The 21,090-nt window shown below is 43.6% G+C and overlaps 1 protein-coding gene across 1 annotated transcript in view; it reads left to right on the plus strand.

Annotated features, from left to right (window-relative positions):
- Window positions 1-16,335, plus strand: part of LOC124038351 (potassium voltage-gated channel subfamily H member 1-like) — a 99,058-nt gene extending 82,723 nt beyond the window's left edge. The window contains exons 13-14 of the mRNA XM_046354128.1: window positions 13,165-13,575; window positions 13,680-16,335. Of these exons, the coding sequence (XP_046210084.1) occupies window positions 13,165-13,575; window positions 13,680-14,129 (861 nt within the window). The 3' untranslated portion in view covers window positions 14,130-16,335. The remainder of the gene's footprint in view (window positions 1-13,164; window positions 13,576-13,679) is intronic.
- The last annotated feature ends 4,755 nt before the right edge of the window (window positions 16,336-21,090 follow it).

Here is a 21,090-nt window from a genome sequence, read left to right on the forward strand (position 1 = left end):
TGATATTCTTCAAAGTAGCCACCATTTGCGTTGATGACTGCTTTGCAGATTCTTGGCATTCTCTCAACCAGCTTCATGAGGAATGCTTTTCCAACAGTCTTGAAGGAGTTCCCACATTTGCTGAGCACTTGTTGGCTGCTTTTCCTTCACTCTGTGGTCCAACTCATCCCAAACCATCTCAATTGGTTTGAGGTCGGGTGATTGTGGAGGCCAGGTCATTTGATGCAGTACTCCATCACTCTCCTTCTTGGTATAATAGCCCTTACACAGCCTGGAGGTGTTTTTGGTCATTGTCCTGTTGAAAAACAAATGATGGTCCTACTAAGCACAAAACAGATAGGATGGTGTGTTGTGGTATCCATGCTGGTTAAGTGTGCCTTGAATTCTAAGTAGATTACCCGACAGTGTCACCAGCATAGCACAACCACACTATCAGACCTCCGCCATGCTTAATGGTGGGAAGTACACATTCCCAGATCATCCGTTCACCACCTCTTCGTCTCACAAAGACATGGCGGACAGATTTCAGACCAAAGGACAGATTTCCACCAGTCTAACGTCCATTGCTGGTGGTTCTTGGCCCAAGCAAGTCTCTTTTTCTTATTGGTGTCCTTTAGTAGTGGTTTCTTTGCAGCAATTCGACCATGAAGGCCTGATTCACGCAGTCTCCTCTGAACAGCTGATGTTGAGATGTGTCTGTTACTTGAACTCTGTGAAGCATTTATTTGGGCTGCAATTTATGAGGCTGGTAAATCTAATGAACTTATCATCTGCAGCAGAGGATGTGTCTTCCTTTCCTGTGGCGGTTCTCATGAGAGCCAGTTTCTTCATTGTGCTTGATGAGTTTTGCTACTGCGCTTCATTTTTTCCAAGATGGCGTAGCAGTAACTCGTCCTGTCGTATCGTCTCTCTGTAAATATCGTCTCTTTTTCGTTTTAGATATTTTAGATATTTTTTTCTTCGCATATCTTTAAAAACATTTTGCTAAACCTAAGCTTCCAAATACTCTTCTGCAACCCGCCAATGTAGCTACTTTTCCTACTTTTCCTAAAGTAGTTATATTTACTTCGAAACCGAAACCGGAACCCTTCAACTGAAGCTAGCCAGCTATGCTAGCGGTCTTCAGCTAACCTTTAGCTCGGAAAGCTCTCGCCAGTTCGAACAACGCGACGCTAACCAGAGCATAACGGACCTATTTATTTTTTATCCCCGGATTCCCACCACAAACGGAACATTCTTCAGCTGGATCTTCACAACTAGCTATCGAGCTAAACAGCAACCCTGGTTGATTACTCCTGGCTAGCGTTTCCACCCACGTAGCTTGAAGCTAGCCCGGCCAGAGCTCCTAGCATACTCCTGGGCTACAATACCTTGACTACGACCGGTCTATCGATGTCACCGCATGAAGAGGAATAAACAGACTCAACCCATCGCAACGTCCTCCAAAGGCTAACTCTCTAGCCCTCGTTATCTCCTTGCTTGCTAACTCGGCATGCTAACTGCTAGCTTGTTTAGCTTGTTTAGCCCAAAACACACCCAAGAACCTCCAGAAGCTAACCAGCTAGCTACAAGCTATTTAGCTACCAGCTAGTTAGCTACAAGCTATTTAGCTTCCAGCTAGCTAGCTACAAGCTACTTAGTCATTGTTAGTTTTCTTAACCTGGATAACACTCGCCAGCCCCCCTGCCCCTGGACTCTGATCACTTGGCTACATAGCTGATGCACGCTGGACTGTCCATTAATCACGGTACTCGATTCTGCTTGTTTGTTTTATCTGTCGGCCTCGTTGCCTAGTCAATGCCATTTTACCTGCAGTTGTTATGCTAGCCGATTAGCTGTTGTCTCACCCAATGTTTTAGCTAGCTTTCCCAATTCAACACCTGTGATTACTGTATGCCTCGCTGTATGTCTCTCCCAAATATCAATATGCCTTGTATACTGTTGCTCAGGTTAGTTATCATTGTTTTAGTTCACTATGGAGCCCCTAGCCCCACTCCTCATACCCCTGATACCTCCTTTGTCCCTCCTCCAACATATGCGGTGACCTCACCCATTACCACCAGCATGTCCAGAGATAAAACCTCTCTCATCATCACCCAGTGCCTGGGCTTACCTCCGCCATACCCGCACCCCACCATACCCCTGTCTGCGCATTATGCCCTGAATATATTCTACCATGCCCAGAAACCTGCTCCTCTAATTCTCTGTCCCCAACGCTCTAGGCGACCAGTTTTGATAGCCCTTAGCCGCACCCTCATACTACTCCTTCTCTGTTCCGCGGGTGATGTGGAGGTAAACCCTGGCCCTGCATGTCCCCAGGCACCCTCATTTGTTGACTTCTGTGATCGAAAAAGCCTTGGTTTCATGCATGTCAACATCAGAAGCCTCCTCCCTAAGTTTGTTTTACTCACTGCTTTAGCACACTCTGCTAACCCTGATGTCCTCGCCGTGTCTGAATCCTGGCTCAGGAAGGCCACCAAAAATTCAGAGATTTCCATACCCAACTATAACATCTTCCATCAAGATAGAACTGCTAAAGGGGGAGGAGTTGCAGAGATAGCCTGCAAAGTAATGTCATACTTTCCAGGTCCATACCCAAACAGTTCAAACTACTAATTCTGAAAATCACTCTCTCCAGAAATAAGTCTCTCACTGTTGCCGCCTGCTACCGACCCCCCTCAGCTGCCAGCTGTGCCCTGGACACCATTTGTGAATTGATTGCCCCCCATCTAGCTTCAGAGTTTGTTCTGCTAGGTGACCTAAACTGGGATATGCTTAACACCCCGGCAGTCCTACAATCTAAGCTAGATGCCCTCAATCTCACACAAATCATCAAAGAACCCACCAGGTACAACCCTAACTCTGTAAGCAAGGGCACCCTCATAGACGTCATCCTGACCAACTGGCCCTCCAAATACACCTCCGCTGTCTTCAACCAGGATCTCAGCGACCACTGCCTCATTGCCTGTATCCGCTACGGTGCCACAGTCAAACGACCACCCCTCATCACTGTCAAACGCTCCCTAAAACACTTCTGTGAGCAGGCCTTTCTAATCGACCTGGCCCGGGTATCCTGGAAGGACATTGACCTCATCCCGTCAGTTGAGGATGCCTGGTCATTCTTTAAGAGTAACTTCCTCACCATTTTAGATAAGCATGCTCCGTTCAAAAAATGCAGAACTAAGAACAGATACAGCCCTTGGTTCACTCCAGACCTGACTGCCCTCGACCAGCACAAAAACATCCTGTGGCGGACTGCAATAGCATCGAACAGTCCCCGCGATATGCAACTGTTCAGGGAAGTTAGGAACCAATACACGCAGTCAGTCAGGAAAGCTAAGGCCAGCTTCTTCAGGCAGAAGTTTGCATCCTGTAGCTCCAACTCCAAAAAGTTCTGGGACACTGTGAAGTCCATGGAGAACAAGAGCACCTCCTCCCAGCTGCCCACTGCACTGAGGCTAGGGAACACGGTCACCACCGACAAATCCATGATTATCGAAAACTTCAACAAGCATTTCTCAACGGCTGGCCATGCCTTCCGCCTGGTTACTCCTACCTCGGCCAACAGCCCCGGCCCCCCCGCAGCTCCTCGCCCAAGCCTCTCCAGGTTCTCCTTTACCCAAATCCAGATAGCAGATGTTCTGAAAGAGCTGCAAAACCTGGACCCGTATAAATCAGCTGGGCTTGACAATCTGGACCCTCTATTTCTGAAACTATCCGCCGCCATTGTCGCAACCCCTATTACCAGCCTGTTCAACCTCTCTTTCATATCGTCTGAGATCCCCAAGGACTGGAAAGCTGCCGCAGTCATCCCCCTCTTCAAAGGGGGTGACACCCTGGACCCAAACTGTTACAGACCTATATTCATCCTGCCCTGCCTATCTAAGGTCTTCGAAAGCCAAGTCAACAAACAGGTGACTGACCATCTCGAATCCCACCGTACCTTCTCCGCTATGCAATCCGGTTTCCGAGCCGGTCACGGGTGCACCTCAGCCACACTCAAGGTACTAAACGACATCATAACCGCCATCGATGAAAGACAGTACTGTGCAGCCGTCTTCATCGACCTTGCCAAGGCTTTCGACTCTGTCAATCACCATATTCTTATCGGCAGACTCAGTAGCCTCGGTTTTTCGGATGACTGCCTTGCCTGGTTCACCAATTACTTTGCAGACAGAGTTCAGTGTGTCAAATCGGAGGGCATGTTGTCCGGTCCTCTGGCAGTCTCTATGGGGGTGCCACAGGGTTCAATTCTCGGGCCGACCCTTTTCTCTGTATATATCAATGTTGTTGCTCTTGCTGCGGGCGATTCCCTGATCCACCTCTACGCAGACGACACCATTGTATACACTTTCGGCCCATCATAGGACACTGTGCTATCTAACCTCCAATCGAGCTTCAATGCCATACAACACTCCTTCCGTGGCCTCCAACTGCTCTTAAACGCTAGTAAAACCAAATGCATGCTTTTCAACCGATCGCTGCCTGCACCCGCATGCCCGACTAGCATCACCGCACTGGATGGCTCCGACCTTGAATATGTGGACACCTATAAGTACCTAGGTGTCTGGCTAGACTGCAAACTCTCCTTCCAGACCCATATCAAACATCTCCAATCGAAAATCAAATCAAGAATCGGCTTTCTATTCCGCAACAAAGCCTCCTTCACTCACGCTGCCAAGCTTACCCTAGTAAAACTGACTATCCTACCGATCCTCGACTTCGGCGACGTCATCTACAAAATTGCTTCCAACACTCTACTCAGCAAACTGGATGCAGTTTATCACAGTGCCATCCGTTTTGTCACTAAAGCACCTTATACTACCCACCACTGCGACTTGTATGCTCTAGTCGGCTGGCCCTCGCTACATATTCGTCGCCAGACCCACTGGCTTCAGGTCATCTACAAGTCCATGCTAGGCAAAGCTCCGCCTTATCTCAGCTCACTGGTCACGATGGCAACACCCATCCGTAGCACGCGCTCCAGCAGGTGTATCTCATTGATCATCCCTAAAGCCAACACCTCATTCGGCCGCCTTTCGTTCCAGTACTCTGCTGCCTGTGACTGGAACGAATTGCAAAAATCGCTGAAGTTGGAGACTTTTATCTCCCTCACTAACTTCAAACATCAGCTAGCTGAGCAGCTAACCAATCGCTGCAGCTGTACATAATCTATTGGTAAATAGCACACCCATTTTCACCTACCTCATCCCCACAGTTTTTATTTATTTACTTTTCTGCTCTTTTGCACACCAATATCTCTACCTGTACATGATCATTTATCACCCCAGTGTTAATCTGCAATATTGTAATTATTCGCCTACCTCATGCCTTTTGCACACATTGTATATAGACTCCCCTTTTTTTCTCTGTGTTATTGACTTGTTAATTGTTTACTCCATGTGTAACTCTGTGTTGTCTGTTCACACTGCTATGCTTTATCTTGGCCAGGTCGCAGTTGCAAATGAGAACCTGTTCTCAACTAGCCTACCTGGTTAAATAAAGGTGAAATAAAAAAATAAAAAATAAACTTTTAAAAGTTCTTAATGTTCCACATTGACTGACCTTCATGTCTTAAAGTAATGATGGATGGTTGTTTCTCTTTGCTTATCTGAGCCATAATATAATTGGTTACAGAGGATCTTCTGTATACCACCCCTACCTTTTCACAACACAACTGATTGGCTCAAACACATTAAGGAAAGAAATTCCACCTGTTAATTGAAATGCATTCCAGGTGACTACCTCATGAAGCTGGTTGAGAGAATGCCAAGAGTGTGCAAATCTGTAATCAATGCAAAGGGTGGCTACTTTTTTGATTACTACATGATTCCATATGTGTTATTTCATAGTTTTGATGTCTTCACTATTATCCTACAATGTAGAAAATTGTAAAAAAAAATTAAAGAAATAATAAAAATTTTGAACGAGTAGGTGTCCAGACTTGACTAGCACTGTACATAACTTGGATGTTAGAGAGGCAGAAGTGGGGTTGAGAGTGAGGAATAGGGAAAATAGAGAAGGGAAATAGGGAGGACTCGAATGGAGAGAACAGTTATAGATGTTGACTGGGAGTTATAGTGACAGTTTCCCTCTCCTGCATATTCATAGCAAACCAAGTGACATGGCTGCTGCTAATAATTTTTTTCTCCAAATTAAGGAGTGGGCCTTTAAAGAGTGCCAAAGGTGTATAGAGGAAGGGAGAATAGAACAGTAGAGGGGAAAACGGCATTAGAGTTGCTGTAGATGGGAGAGAAGGGGAATGATTTGACTTGAGAGAAGATGTTGAGTCGGAGTTGTAGTGAGAGTCTCCCTCTCCCCGCAGTAGTATGTTTAATGGCTGGTCACCGGGCAGATTTATAGACCTTAACTAAACTGGGGATTTATTAAGACAGACCTCCTCCCGCTCGACTAGGAGCTAGGCCTGTCCAGACGTATCAGAAACGTCTCTTCCTACCAGACCATTTCCTGTCCATGGCACAGACAGATAAGCATTGACAGAATGATGCATGCTGAGTAATGGAAGGTAGAGAGGATATCACACCTACCTGTTTAATGTACTCTCACCAGCTAGTTAATTAGGTACACCAATCTACTATAGTACTGTGTTGGACCCCCCTTTGCTTCCAGAACAGTCTGCATTCTTTGGGGCATGGATTCTACAAGTCAGAAACGTTTCACAGGGATGTTGGTCCAGCCTGTACCAGCGACAAGTTGTGCGTTCCGCGCTGCCGTTCTGTACACCACCATTATTTACATTTTAGTAATTTAACAGACGCTCTTATCCAAAGGGACTTACAGTAGTGAGAGCATACATTTCCATACTGGACCCCCTTGGGAATTGAACCCACAACCCTGGCTTTGCAAGTGCCTTGCACTACCAACTGAGCCACATGGGACTGTCTGTTTGTGACCCGCCTGTTAGCTTGCACAATTCTTGCCATTCTCTTTCGACCTCTCTCATCAACGAGTTGTTTCCATCCACAGGACTGCCGCTGACTGGATGTTTTTTGTTTGTCGCACCGTTCTCGGGAAACCCTAGACACTCTCGTGCGTGAAAAGCCCAGGAGGGGGTTGGGGGGGGGCGTTTCTGTAATAATGTCACGTTCTGACCTTAGTTCCTTTGTTATGTCTTTGTTTTAGTATGGTCAGGGCGTGAGTTGGGGTGGGTAGTCTATGTTCATTTTTCTATGTTGTGTTTATGTGTTTGGCCTGGTATGGTTCTCAATCAGAGGCAGGTGTCGTTCGTTGTCTCTGATTGAGAATCATACTTAGGTAGCCTTTTCCCACCTGAGTTTTGTGGGTGATTATTTTCTGTCTAGTGTTTTCTGCACCTTTCAGGACTGTTTCGGTTTTAGTTTATTTCACGTTCTTATTTTGTATTTTGTTGTTCAGTTAATAAACATCATGAACACATACCACGCTGCGCATTGGTCCGACATTTCATACTCCTCGTCGGAGGACGAAGAATTCCGTTACAGAATCACCCACCAACCAAGGATCAAGCAGCGTGGTATCGGGCAGCAGCGATCTATGGACTCATGGACATGGGATTAGATTTTGGACGGAAAAGGACCCTGGGCACAGGCTGGGGAATATCGCCGCCCCAAGGCAATGCTGGAGGCAGCGAAAGCTGAGCGGCGGAGGGGCACAAAGGGAGTGTGGCAGAGTCAGGTTGGAGACCTAAGCCCACTCCTTACTTATTTTCCACCATAATTTGCAAATAAATTCATTAAAAATCCTACAATGTGATTTTCTGGATTTTCTTTTCTCATTTTGTCTGTCATAGTTGAAGAGTACCTATGATGAAAATTACAGACCTCATCTTTTTAAGTGGGAGAACTTACACAATTGATGGCTGACTAAATACTTTTTTGCCCCACTGTAGAAAGAGATATGCTAGGACTTATATTTTCCATTTTGGTTCGCTCATGCTTGAGTGAGTAGAAGATTTGTTTGTTTCCAGAACCACTCAGTTTAATTTTTTTGCCGGGTCAGGATGACTAAGATGGAATTTCAAATAATAGAAATCTATGATTTCTCAATGACATTCAAGTTGGCCAAGGAACAGGAAAGCAATAATGTTTTGCACAAAAAAAAAAAAACATTCTGAGAAATGTATTCACTTCTAGAGAGCTGGGAAGGAGCTGCAGGAGGTAAACAACCAGGCTGGCAGAATGAGGAGATATGAGTTTAATAAGACAATCCAGTGTGTGTGTGTGTGTGTGCGAGTGTGTGCATGTCAGGCTGTGGAGGAGAGCATCAATAAAAGCTTCAATGCAAGAAGCAATTACAATCAGCAGCAGTTCGGGAAAAAGCGAACCGAAGCAAAATGCCCAATTCTGAGACCGAGGAGGACGTCAATTTGTGACCATCAATCTTGGTCTACCGTCACGGTTATAGGGAAAATGAATGAACCGAAGTAATGAAAATGATATCCTTCCACGATTAGGTTGGTGGATAAAATGTATGGTTGCAATATTGTCACCTAGCTATCTTCCCCAGGGGAAAAACTGGTTGCAATTATCCCCTTGCAACCCGATTTCAACCTATAAATGGGTTGCCTTGATATACAACCAGATTCAAACTAATTCTGGTAACTGGTTGTAATGGTGTCAATTCAAATGAAAAATAAAGTCACACTCATCTCTCCTTGTTATGGATGTCATTCAAACAGCATTGCCCGCTGGGTTCCTTCTTTTATTTCACCCTAGTTTGGACTTCTGCTCTTGTGAATGGCAGATTTCTGTTAAGCTCTGCCTTGGGAGAAATCAAAGGACCACATTTTAAATTACATAGACAACATGTCAGTTTAAAGACAGCTTTATTACGAAGGGTTGGTGTAACATGTCACAGCAGCAGAGTAGCTTAACCAGTAGGGAATAGTATTAACTTCTGTGTGAGTGGATACATGAGCAATATCAGGCCTGTGATTCTGTCCCAAATGGCACACTATTCCCTATATAGTGCACTGCGTTTGACCAGGGCCCATAGATCTATAGAGACTATGGTGCCATTTGGGACACGAACTGTGTAAGATATAGAGGACGTTTGAGAGGATCAGTTTGAGCAAGGTGTGGCGCAGAATCACTAATCTTGATCATATAATGAGTAGTTGTTTGTGATGCAACATGATTTGTAGATCAGTAAATCTGCACAGTCTAACTGCAGGGTAGTCGATTGCAAAGGCTCACACACTCTGCCACTGCCTTCTCTTGCCCTTGCCTGTACATCTTCAGGCCAGCATGACCCGACTCATGCTAATGCTAGTGCTTATCCCATGCTGGTCCAGGCAGGAACACTCAGCATCTTTACTCTCGCCTCAGCATCTTTGAAACAGGGCTTGGAGCCCGGTGGTTAGTGGTTTATTCTGTGTGTGTGTGCACGCTCCCACAGAGCTTCAGATGGTGTTTGTCAGGCAGTGATATATGGGCAGTGGGCGTGCTGGGTGGGAGGTGGTGCTGGTTGATAGGTACTGTGGTCTGGGTAGGGGGTGGTGGGTGGTAGAGGGGTATTGTCGTGTTTCACCCTGCTCTCTCTATACTGCTGTCAGCATGGATGAGAGAGAGCCGAAGGCCATGCTAGACAACAAAGCCTAACAAACTGCACACAGGCAGAGAGAGAGAGAGAGAGAGAGAGTCCACTCCCTATGGCTCTGTTAGGCCAAACAAGGGAGGAGAGAAAGAAACTCCATTGTTGGGATCAAGCTCAGCTATCACACTTGGAGACTTTGTCATACAATATACTCGGTCTCATTTGGTTTTAGTCCAACAGATTGATATGGTGTAAGTTAAACCTCCCAGCTAATGCAGTTGTCACTTGTATCTCCCTTTGTAACAGCATTCAGGGCAAAGACAGGGAGACATTACTAGTGTCACACATCAAAGCATATAATATGGCTAATGAGCCTCTGAAGACATCATGAATACACTACAGCATCAAACTACTCTGTGGTATGTTATGGCTGAGTGGACCCATCTGTGGATGGCAAGTTTTAGAAGATGGAATACACTGTTGTCATTGCCATGGATACAAGGAAGTCGTGAGTTGTCCATGCCCATTAATCTATCAAAGAGAATCAAAATGATACTGCTTGATTTGGCTTTGGGGTTCTTCTACACATTCAAATGAGTTGGGTTTGGGTGCAGTATTACTCTGAGTTTGGCTGCATTTTATATTATGATATACATAAACTGTACTTAAATGACCATGGCGGTTGTTTTGTCTAAGTTTTTCAGAGATCACTGAGCAGACTGGATTTGGTCTGTGTTAGCTTGAATGGTTTATGAGGCAGGAGAAGGCTTTGTTAGCATAGCGTTCCCATGAGAAAGTTAGGCTTGAGCCAGAGGCGAGTTATGAACTTTCAGACAGCGTCATAGGAGTTCCTTCTTAGCCTGGCATATACTGACTGAGCAAGCGTCTTTTCAAAAACACACAAGCACACACACTAACACAAACAGACACCCTCTCTCAAACACCCACACACGCAAGCACACAGACACTTCTGCTACTATGGCTTTAGCACACCCTCACTTGCAGACCTGGTTCTGACAACCTCTGGGCAGATAGCGGGAGGTGATGTGTGTGTTACTCTTGTCTGTGTACAGTGCAATCTAAAGATAAAAGTGCAACACTAACTCCTTAATATCTCAGGCCACAATGTTTCATTGTCCACAACACTGTTGTCTTGACTTTTCTGCACACAGCAAGGTATGTCTTGACTTTTCTGTACACAGCAAGGCACCGGTTCCTCCCTTGAGGTGATATGAAATATTAAAGCAAACCAACAAAGCAGAAAGCAACAAAGAGTTAGATGCAATATGTTTTCTTGCATACTGTACATCCAGTATTGTTGTCTATATTTGTATCTAATTAATAAATCAGGTTGTGTGTGTAAATATACTTCTTTGAGTAAGAACGAGGCCTGGGCAATAATTTCCATGTATCTTGCTTAACGTTTAAGGACTTCAGGGCCCAGCGGGGCATCAGCTAGCAGGGTCAATTAGAGCTGCCAAAGCATGGTACACGCTGAGGCAGGTATTGTTGATGAGAGTCAGACTGTAATATGTACAGGCCGCAATTGCCAGGGCAAGCTTCACAAGGCTTGTGCTGCTTTCGCTCTCCCTTGGTTGGTACACTTGATGACATCGTTTTGACCAGATGGATGAATGTGGATGGAATTACCGGGGGTAAGGCTTGCTAGCTAGCTACTCCATGCACTGCTAACTTGAAGGAGTAGTCAGGCGAGACACATGGCAATGATAGCTGGTAGCCAGGTATGCAGAAACAGAATGCTTTATTTACCAGGGGATTGGGATGCAAGCTAAACAGGGAACCAGAAACCTTTCGGTGGCCCATTGCTCTAACCACAAGGTTACCTGCCACCCCAAAGCAATGCAGTGCCTTAGACCACTCGGGAGGCGTAAATGTGATATTTCATATATTTTTATTATATATCTTATCTTATTTAAAAATGCCTAAAGACCTGTTTTTGCTTTGTCATTATGGGGTATTGCGTGTAGATTGATGAGAAAATATATTTTTTAATACATTTTAAATTAAGGCTATAACAAAATGTGGAAAAAGTCAAGGGGCCTAAATACTTTCCGAATGCACTGTATATGCCCTTTCATCTCTCTCTCTCCTTCTCTCACTCTCACACACACATACACAACAATCAGCCTGCTCCTTCTTCACTCCATCCATAGTGTTTCCCTAATACAAAGCTATGTGTACTCTTCTCAGGTACAGTTATAACCTTCATACTTGATACTCAATACATCCATCTGAGCCAAGCGTGCCATGCAGCTGGGCAGGGTATGACAGGGGTCAGAACATTAATAGAATATTGGTCAGGGTGACTAGGATTTGAGGTGGTGGGAGGACAATTTGTCTGCGTCCCATATGTGATAATATTTCCTATTTAGTGCACTATTTTGGACCATGGCCCATAGGACTCTGGTCAAAACTAGTGCACTATGTAGGGAATAGGGTGCTAAATGGAACTTATCCTTACATCACCAGTAATGTGACTATTATGTCATGAAGATTTGATTGAATTATCCTATCTGTAAATACACCAGTGGTCTTGATGAAACAGTTCCTCATCTCTCATGAGACGATGTCACACCTCGGAAACCAATTCAATTAAGCCTTTACTGTGGTAATCTTATGCAGCTTGAAATGTGTTGTGCAATCATGGTTTAAATCAGGGGTGTGATACCAGCCCGCGAGGGGGGTCCAATCCGGCCCGTGGGTGGCTTGAGTCAAATATTATTTGTATTTATTTATGGGGGGAGGTTTCTTGATTGTGTCCAGCTTGTTAATAATTACTGAAATGAAAACTAGACAGTCAAGGAGCATAGAACATTCCAGAAACAATTTTCTTGCTAATTTTGAGGGTGAGGAAATATAAGACATTTTCAGTGCTGCCCTCCAGAGTGAAGACCGAATGCGGCTCCCAGGGAAAAATTAGTTTGATACTCCTGGTTTATATAACACAATCTGTGGGACAACATTTTCTGTGTGAGGTACTCAATCAACATAAATACACCTAAATATTTTTCTCTCATCAAAATGTCACCCAGAATAAGCTAAAATGTCTGCTTTGTGTTTTGGTTAATGGTCTACTAAAGAATGAATGAGTTTCAGTAGAGAAAAATTCACTGGCGCTAGAAACGAGAGAAGCCATTTATATTTCATGATTTCCTTTGAGGGACTCAGCAAAAGGCATTATATTTGCTGTGTTTTCTATAAAATGGGTTTAAATTAGTGATGAGGGGGGTGTGCAGCACAGCACTTTCATGCCTTAAGCGCCATTGCTGTATGCTTACCTACTTTAGGTACTTACCTGCGTGATAGTCGGACCTGTCCGAGAGGCTCATCGAACAGAGCTGAATTTGGTGCAGAACGTAGTTCACTATACACACATTTACATGTATTTTCACTTACCTAGACAGACTGTTTTAAAGTGCATATTCAGGTTATTTGGTTCATTTCAGCAACTTCTGGTTAGGTTAGACAGCCCAGCCAACTCACAGTAAAGGCTACATAACACAGGATTGAGTTCATGGTATCACAGTTCTGTTCTCAGGCAAGCTATCGTATAGTATGTGCATACAAAAACAAGTTTAATTTAACTAATCAAGAGTCGTCTCTCTACAGATTGTGTTCAGAAAAATCAGCGATGTGAAACGAGAGGAAGAGGAGCGACTGAGACGAAAGAATGAAGCACCCCTTAATCTCCCGCTGGACCACCCGGTGCGTCGGCTCTTCCAGCGGTTCCGTCAGCAGAAGGAGGCCCGTATACATCAGGAGCAGGCCAACCCATCCGATGACATGGAGAGAGGTCAAATCGTGAATATCGAGCCCACTCCCATCCATGAAATCATCGCCACCACCAGCATTGTCACTGTTACCGAAAGCCCAGCCACACCCATTTTGGCCTCCACGATCTCCAGCCCGTCAGACAAAGCCAAGCTCCAGGCCCCGTCTCTCCGAGTGTTCGAGCCGGCAAAGGTCAAAGGCTGGGGACGCTTCAAGGACTCCATGACTAAGGAGTCCAACTGGAACAAGGTATGAAACCTAAAATATTTGGGCCAGGATTCACAGTTTGTCGAGAACACGCCTCGGTTGAAGCCAGCCATCTTCATTAATACATTCTGTTCTTAATTTCCAAGGTGTCCAAAGCAGAGTCCATGGAGACGCTACCCGAGCGGACTAAGGCAGGGGCAGCCCACGAGTCCCAGACCTTGCTGAAGAAAACCGACTCGTGCGACAGCGGCATCACCAAGAGCGATCTGCGTCTAGACAACGTGGGGGACAGCTCCCGCACCACAGGCACCACACCACAGGACCGCAGCCCTATGGCACCCCCTGAGGTGGCCAAGCAGCACGCCTTCTACCCCATCCCAGAGCAGACTCTCCAGGCTTCTGTTCTGGAGCTCAAGCTGGAGCTCAAAGAGGACTTGAAGGCCTTAAACACCCGCATGGCTGGCCTGGAGGCCCAGCTAGCAGAGGCTCTGAAGCTCCTCAAGGTCCAAAGGAGAGATCCCAGCTCCCCCAAGCCTCTTTTTGACATCTCTAGACCCACCACACCAGACTCGGACAAGGAGGACATATTTTCATAGAAGCAAAAAGGGACTTACGTTGAGAGTGTGAAGACTGGCAACAGATTCAGAAAATATTTGTCCCAATGCTGGGCAATTTGGTCACAGGGCCACAGATTCTGGGAGTTGTTGGTGTATCTCAGCTGAGGCCATTTATTGTCCCTCACCTTGCCGATGCCTGTGAAAGCAGCAGATGACGGAGATACGATGCTGTTAATTTAAAGAGGATCTGGTGGTTTTACCCGTGGGCTATGGAACCTTGGAGTTGATCTCGTCGGTCATTTTGGAGAATCTGGGGTGTGTGCAGTGAAAGGGGTCTAGGTGCACTGCAGTGACCTTTAGACCACCATGGGTTTGGCTACCCTCTCTGTGACCCACAGACACAGGTTCACAGCTGTACTCGTGTTCTCCTGGTCTGCTTGTGCACATCAGCTGTATATTTAAGTTTCTACTTTTTTTCCACCAGTCCATGGAGTTCAAGAGCAGAGCAGCAACGAATTCATTATTATTCATTATCCTTGTAGATCTCCAATGGGACCACTATCTTTAGTGGTTCTCAGAGTATGGTATCTATAAGGGGTGAATCCATCTTTTGCTTTTCCACTATCTTTGAACCACCAGTGCACAATGCATTCTGGATGTATTCACGATGTCATTCTATCACCGTGTAATACTTTACAAGACTTTATGCATACCTTGGTGTTGCCTTTATAAATACAAAAAGGATATAGAAACATTCAGCACAGGTGATACTGTATATTGAGCTTTGCACTTGCTATAAGCATTCAGTATAGATCTTGCTCCTGACAATGCATTACACACAGATGGTTCACAGAACGTATTACAGTAGGTTGTTTTTACTACTGTACTCTGTAATCATTGGATCACCTTGTAGCCATCTTCTTTAAACCAGATGAAGGAGGCTGTGTTGACCAATCAGAGCTCAGGACCATTAGGTTTCAACCAATCAATCTTTTGGTCTGTACGCAGAGAACCCTGGCCAATCAAAGACCAGCATGTTCTTTTGAAAGAACTCCAACCCCCCTTTTAGACTGACTGACCATCACCGTATGTCTTATCAGATCGAACCTAGAACTGCTATCTATAGTCAAGAAACCAAGAAACAACCACCTTTGTTGACTGGTTCGTCTTTATTCTTGGCCGATGGTTACAGTGCTGGGAATTACTCTTAAGGAACTGCGTCAGTTGCACTAACAACGCTCCATCATGGCGACATGTTGTGTTGTTGGATGTGGAGGTTGTATTATTTAACTGATTCTTAGTTTATGTTTGTCAAACATGGCTCTCTGACACTGTACATGTGAAACGAATAGAAAAAGTATTTCAACATTTACTGTGTAACTGGGTCTTCCAAAAAACATACTTTTTCAAGACACTTCTCACTGCAAAGTATGACTTGCTGCATGACTTGCGTTGATCGACATACATCACTGTTTGGCCTTGCAGTTTTCCATGGCTAGCCTACTGAATGCTCATGCTTGGAACTCCATTACTGAATATCAAAGGCAAACAGAACATTGAGGCCTATGAATTAGTAATCAATGTACATTTTTTAAATCTAATTTATATCCAGGACATGTTGATCTCCTTCTGTCTGGTACTTTCACTAATTGGAACCTAGCGGTTCCAAAGTTTAAGTCTTCAATGATGTGGGCACCTTCAATGGGTTTCATTAATTTGAGACCTAAGCCTAATCACATCGAAGCAGTATCATGTTAATATTTGAAAATATTATGATCTTAATGTTAACTGCTGCCAAAGTTCCTCCCATCACTATATGGGAACAACTGGCGTTTGGGCCCTGGTTTGCCACAAGACAGTGTTAGCCTGAGCTTAAGCAGAGCCATTAGTTCGGTAAGCCAATGCGAGTCTTCAGGTCTCAGGCAAGGTTACTCATCCCGTGAGTGGGGTTTACTAAACCAGCTTCATTACATATACATGTAATTAATCATTAGTCTGAGGTCTCCACTAATGGTTGTGTTTTCATTGAGCTACATAATGGCAACATTGTGTTACATAACAGCTGAAATGTGCTAAGTAGCCCGCAAATGGCTAGAAACAGACAGCTGCAACAACGCACTCCATTAAGTTTTCACTTTCAATTCATGCAATTTATTAGTGACAAATTGTCTTAAAGTATGTACAGTTGAAGTCGGAAGTTTACATACACTTAGGTTGGAGTCATTAAAACTAGTTTTTCAACTGTTCCACAAATTTCTTGTTAACAAATTATTATTTTGGCAAGTAATTTTTCCAACAATTGTTTACAGACAGATTTATTCACCTATAATTCACTGTATCACAATTCCAGTGGGTCAGAAGTTTACATACACTAAGTTGACTGTGCCTTTAAACAGCTTGGAAAATTCCAGAAAATGATGTCATGGCTTTAGAAGCTTCTGATAGGCTAATTGACATTATTTGAGTCAATTGGAGGTGTGCCTGTGGATGTATTTCAAGGCCTACCTTCAAACTCAGTGCCTCTTTGCTTGACATCATGGGAACATCTAAAGAAATCATCCAAGACATCAGAAAATAAATTGTAGACCTCCACAAGTCTGGTTCATCCTTGGGAGCCATTTCCAAACGCATGAAGGTACCACATTCATCTGTACAAACAATAGCACGCAAGTATAAACACCATGGGACCACGCAGCCATCACACCGCTCAGGGAGGAGACGCGTTCTGTCTCCTAGAGATGAACGTACTTTGGTGTGAAAAGTGCAAATCAATCCCAGAACAGCAAAGGACATTGTGAAGATTCTGGAGGACACAGGTACAAAAGTATCTATAGCTACAGTAAAACGAGTCCTATATCGACATAACCTGAAAGGCTGCTCAGCAAGGAAGAAGCCACTCCTCCAAAACCGCCACAAAAAAGCCTGACTATGGTTTGCAACTGCACATGGGGACAAAGATTGTACTTTTTGGAGAAATGTCCTCTGGTCTGATGAAACAAAAATAGAATGGTTTGGCCATAATGATTATGATATGTTTGGAGGAAAAAGGGGAGGCTTGCATGCTGAAGAACACTACACCATCCCAACTGTGAAGCACGGGGGTGGCAGCATCATATTGTGGGGGTGCTTTGCTGCAGGAGGGACTGGTGCATTTCACAAAATAGATGGCATCATGAGGGAGGAAAATTATGTGGATATATTGAAGCAACATCTCAAGACATCAGTCAGGAAGATAAAACATGGTCGCAAATGGGTCTTCCAAATGGACAATGAGCCCAAGCATACTTCCAAAGTTGTGGCAAAATGGCTTAAGGACAACAAAGTCAAGGTATTGGAGTGGCCATCACAAAGCCATCACAAGCCTCAATCCTATAGAAAATTTGTGGGCAGAACTGAAAAAACGTGTGCAAGCAAGGAGGCCTTACAAACCTGACTCAGTTACATCAGTTCTGTCAGGAGGAATGGGAAGCTTGTGGAAGGCTACCCGAAATGTTTGACCCCATTTAAACAATTTAAAGGCAATGCTACCATTTTTTTTATTTGATCTTTTATTTAACTAGGCAAGTCAGTTAAGAACAAATTCTTATTTTCAATGATGGCCTAGGAACAGTGGGTTAACTGCCTGTTCAGGGGCAGAATGACAGATTTGTACCTTGTCAGCTCGGGGGTTTAAACTTGCAACCTTCCGGTTACTAGTCCAACGCTCTAACAACTAGGCTACCCTGCCACCCCTATTACTAATTGAGTGCATGTAAACTTCTGACCCACTGGTAATGTGATGAAATAAATAATAGCTGAAATAAATCATTCTTTCTGCTATTATTCTGACATTTCACATTCTTAAAATAAAGTGGTGATCCTAACTGATATAAGACAGGGAATCTTTACTAGGATTAAATGTCAGGAATTGTGAAAAACGGAGTTTAAATGTATTTGGCTAAGGTGTATATAAACGTCCGACTAAGAGGGAGAAAAAAACAGGTCTCTCTCTGCAGTAACAATGCATTAACTAAATCAAACCCATATTGTGATCGTGTTACATTAGGCTATTAGCCTGTTATCTTATTTCGCCTTAATTTATTTCAGATACAGGAGGAAGAATTTGTGTGAACCCTTTGAAAGTACCTGAATTTCTGCATAAATTTGACCTGATGTTGATCGAATTCACAACAATGGACAAACAGTGTGCTTAAAGTAATAACACACAAATTATTGTACTTTTCTTATCTGTATTGAATACATAAGTCATAGTGTAGGTTGGGAAAAGTATGTGAACTGTGAACTTTGGAGTCAGGAGTCATCTAACCTGGAGTCTAATCAATGAGACGAGATGCCCTGCCCTATAAAAAACATTTACAAAATTTGAGTTTGCTATTCACAAGAAGCATTTCCTGATGTGAACTATGCCTCAAACAAAATAGATCTCAGAAGACCTAAGGTTAAGAATTGGGTTACAAAAGTATTTCTTAAAGCCTTGATGTTCATCAGTCCACAGTAAGACAAATAGTCTATAAATGGAGAAAGTTCAGCACTGTTGCTACTCTCCCTAGGAGTGACCGTCCTGCAAAGATAACCTCATTGAGCATTTTGTGATGTGCTCTTACAGTTAAGAATCCAAGAGTGTCAGCTAAAGACTTACAGAAATCTCTGTAATATGCTAACATCTCTGTTGACGAGTCTATGATATGTGAAACACTAAACAAGAACGGTGTTCATTGGAGGACACCACCAGAGAACACATTACTGTCCAATAAAAAAAAATTGCTGCACGTCTGAAGTTCGCAAAAGAGCACCTGGATGTTCCACAGCGCTACTGTCAAAATATTCTGTGGATAGATAAAACTAAAGTTGAGTTGTTTGGAAGGAACCGGTAACACGATGTGTGGAGAAAAAAAGTCACCGAACAAACATCAAAACCTCATCCCAACTGTAAAGTATGGTGGAGAGAGCATCATGGTTTGGGACTGCTTTACTGCCTCGGGGCCTGGACAGCTTGCCATCATTGACAGAAAAATTCCCAAGTTTATCAAGACATTTTGTACGAGAATGTAAGGCTATCTGTCTGCCAATTGAAGCTCAACAGAAGTTGGGTGATGCAACAGGACAACGACCAAAAAAGTAAATCAACAACAGAATGGTTTCAACAGAAGAAAATACTCCTTCTGGAGTGGCCCAGTCAGAGTCCTGATCAACCCGATTGAGATGCTGTGGCATGACCTCAAGAGAGCGGTTCAAACCAGACATCACAGGAATATTACTGAACTGAAACAGTTTTGTAAAGACAAATGGTCCAAAATTCCTCCTGACCGTTGTGCAGGTCTGATCTGCAATTACAGAAAACGTTTTGTTGAGGTTATTGCTGCCAAATTAGGGTCAACCAGTCAACCAAGGGTGAACATAATTTCCCCACCCTGTACTGGCAATGTTTACACGGTGTGTTCAATAAAGACATGAAAACATATAATTGTTTGTGTGTTATTAGGTTAAGCAGACTGTGTTTGTTTATTGTTGTGACTTAGATGAAGCTCAGATCAATTGTATGACCAATTTATGCAGAAGTCCAGGTCATTCCAAAGGGTTCACATACTTTTTCTTGTCACTGTATATATTTTGAACAAAACCGTTACGATAGCAGTATACAGTGTTTACAGAACATGTGTTTTTAGAAAATATATAGAGATTAAAGGGTCATGAATGAGTTCTTTCACTTACGTGTGAATAAGTCTCATACAGTAGTATTTTTTGGACTGTCCTGTACTCTACTAAGAGCTTGCTTACATAACTAGCGTTCTGAGATCAGCTCCTGTACGCAAGCAGCAGCTTTCCATGTTAGTTCTTTCAAAAGTCCTGATTTTGATCATTTGTCCATGCTGGAATCTTATGGAAACTACGACTTATGAATGTTACCATATTTATCTTTTGACCATACATAACATGGAATGTGGAGGGTCTTCACTTAGACATTATCATCAATACTTATGAATAGTATAATTGCGATCCTGGCCAGATATTCATTGTAGTTAACAGAAACACTTTACGTAAAGCCAACATGTCAAGTGCTTTATGACTTGTTTATAAACTATTTTATGCATGTATATTAAGCATTATTTGGGAAAATAGCAGTTATGCATTTAGGATAATTATGAGATAAGCATATAAACGAACCCCTCTTATTGCAAGTATTATATTGCATTATAACAATATCATGCATTTTACGTGTTGGAGTTAAATGAATCATCCACTCAAAAACTATTTTGGTATTTCCATTAGTCCAATGTTGATACAGTCCCAAAATGTTTTGCATGTCAGCAGTCAAGTTAAGACATGGGACTTTCGAGAAGCAAAGTGTAACTTGCCACATCCTCATCACTTGCCACATGAGTCTGTATCAAGTGAACTAATGAAAAAACTAAATATTTGGAGTGGATTATTCCCTTAAGTTAAGTGCTACAATGTAAACCAGGGGTGTCAAACTCATTCCATGAAGGGCCTAGTGTCTGCATGTTTTTGTTTTTGTCCTTTCAATTAAGACCTAGAAAACCAGGTGAGCGGACACGCCCTCTGTGGAATGAGTTTGACACGTGCTGTAAACAATAGTTATGATTGTTCACTGCTGACCCAAATGACCCCTACTGATGTAAATGTGTTACTATTATCAAGCAAGTTGGAAAGAAATGCACACACACTTCACTTAAATATGAACTTAAGCCTAGCCTAAATCCGTATCGTCGAAGATCCGTGCCATAGCGTGATTGACATTTTAAATTTGACCTTTATTTAACCAGGCAAGTCAGTTAAGAACACATTCTTATTTTCAATGACGGCCTGGGAACAGTGGGTTAACTGCCTGTTCAGGGGCAGAACGACAGATTTGTACCTTGTCAGCTCGGGGGTTTGAACTTGCAACCTTCCGGTTACTAGTCCAACGCTCCAACCACTAGGCAATGTTCCCATGTTCGTGGAGACTGCTTTCACAGTAAACACTGCATTTGTTGGCTCA

Source organism: Oncorhynchus gorbuscha, linkage group LG06 (assembly GCF_021184085.1).
Source record: "Oncorhynchus gorbuscha isolate QuinsamMale2020 ecotype Even-year linkage group LG06, OgorEven_v1.0, whole genome shotgun sequence".
In the NCBI taxonomy this organism is placed as follows: domain Eukaryota; kingdom Metazoa; phylum Chordata; class Actinopteri; order Salmoniformes; family Salmonidae; genus Oncorhynchus; species Oncorhynchus gorbuscha.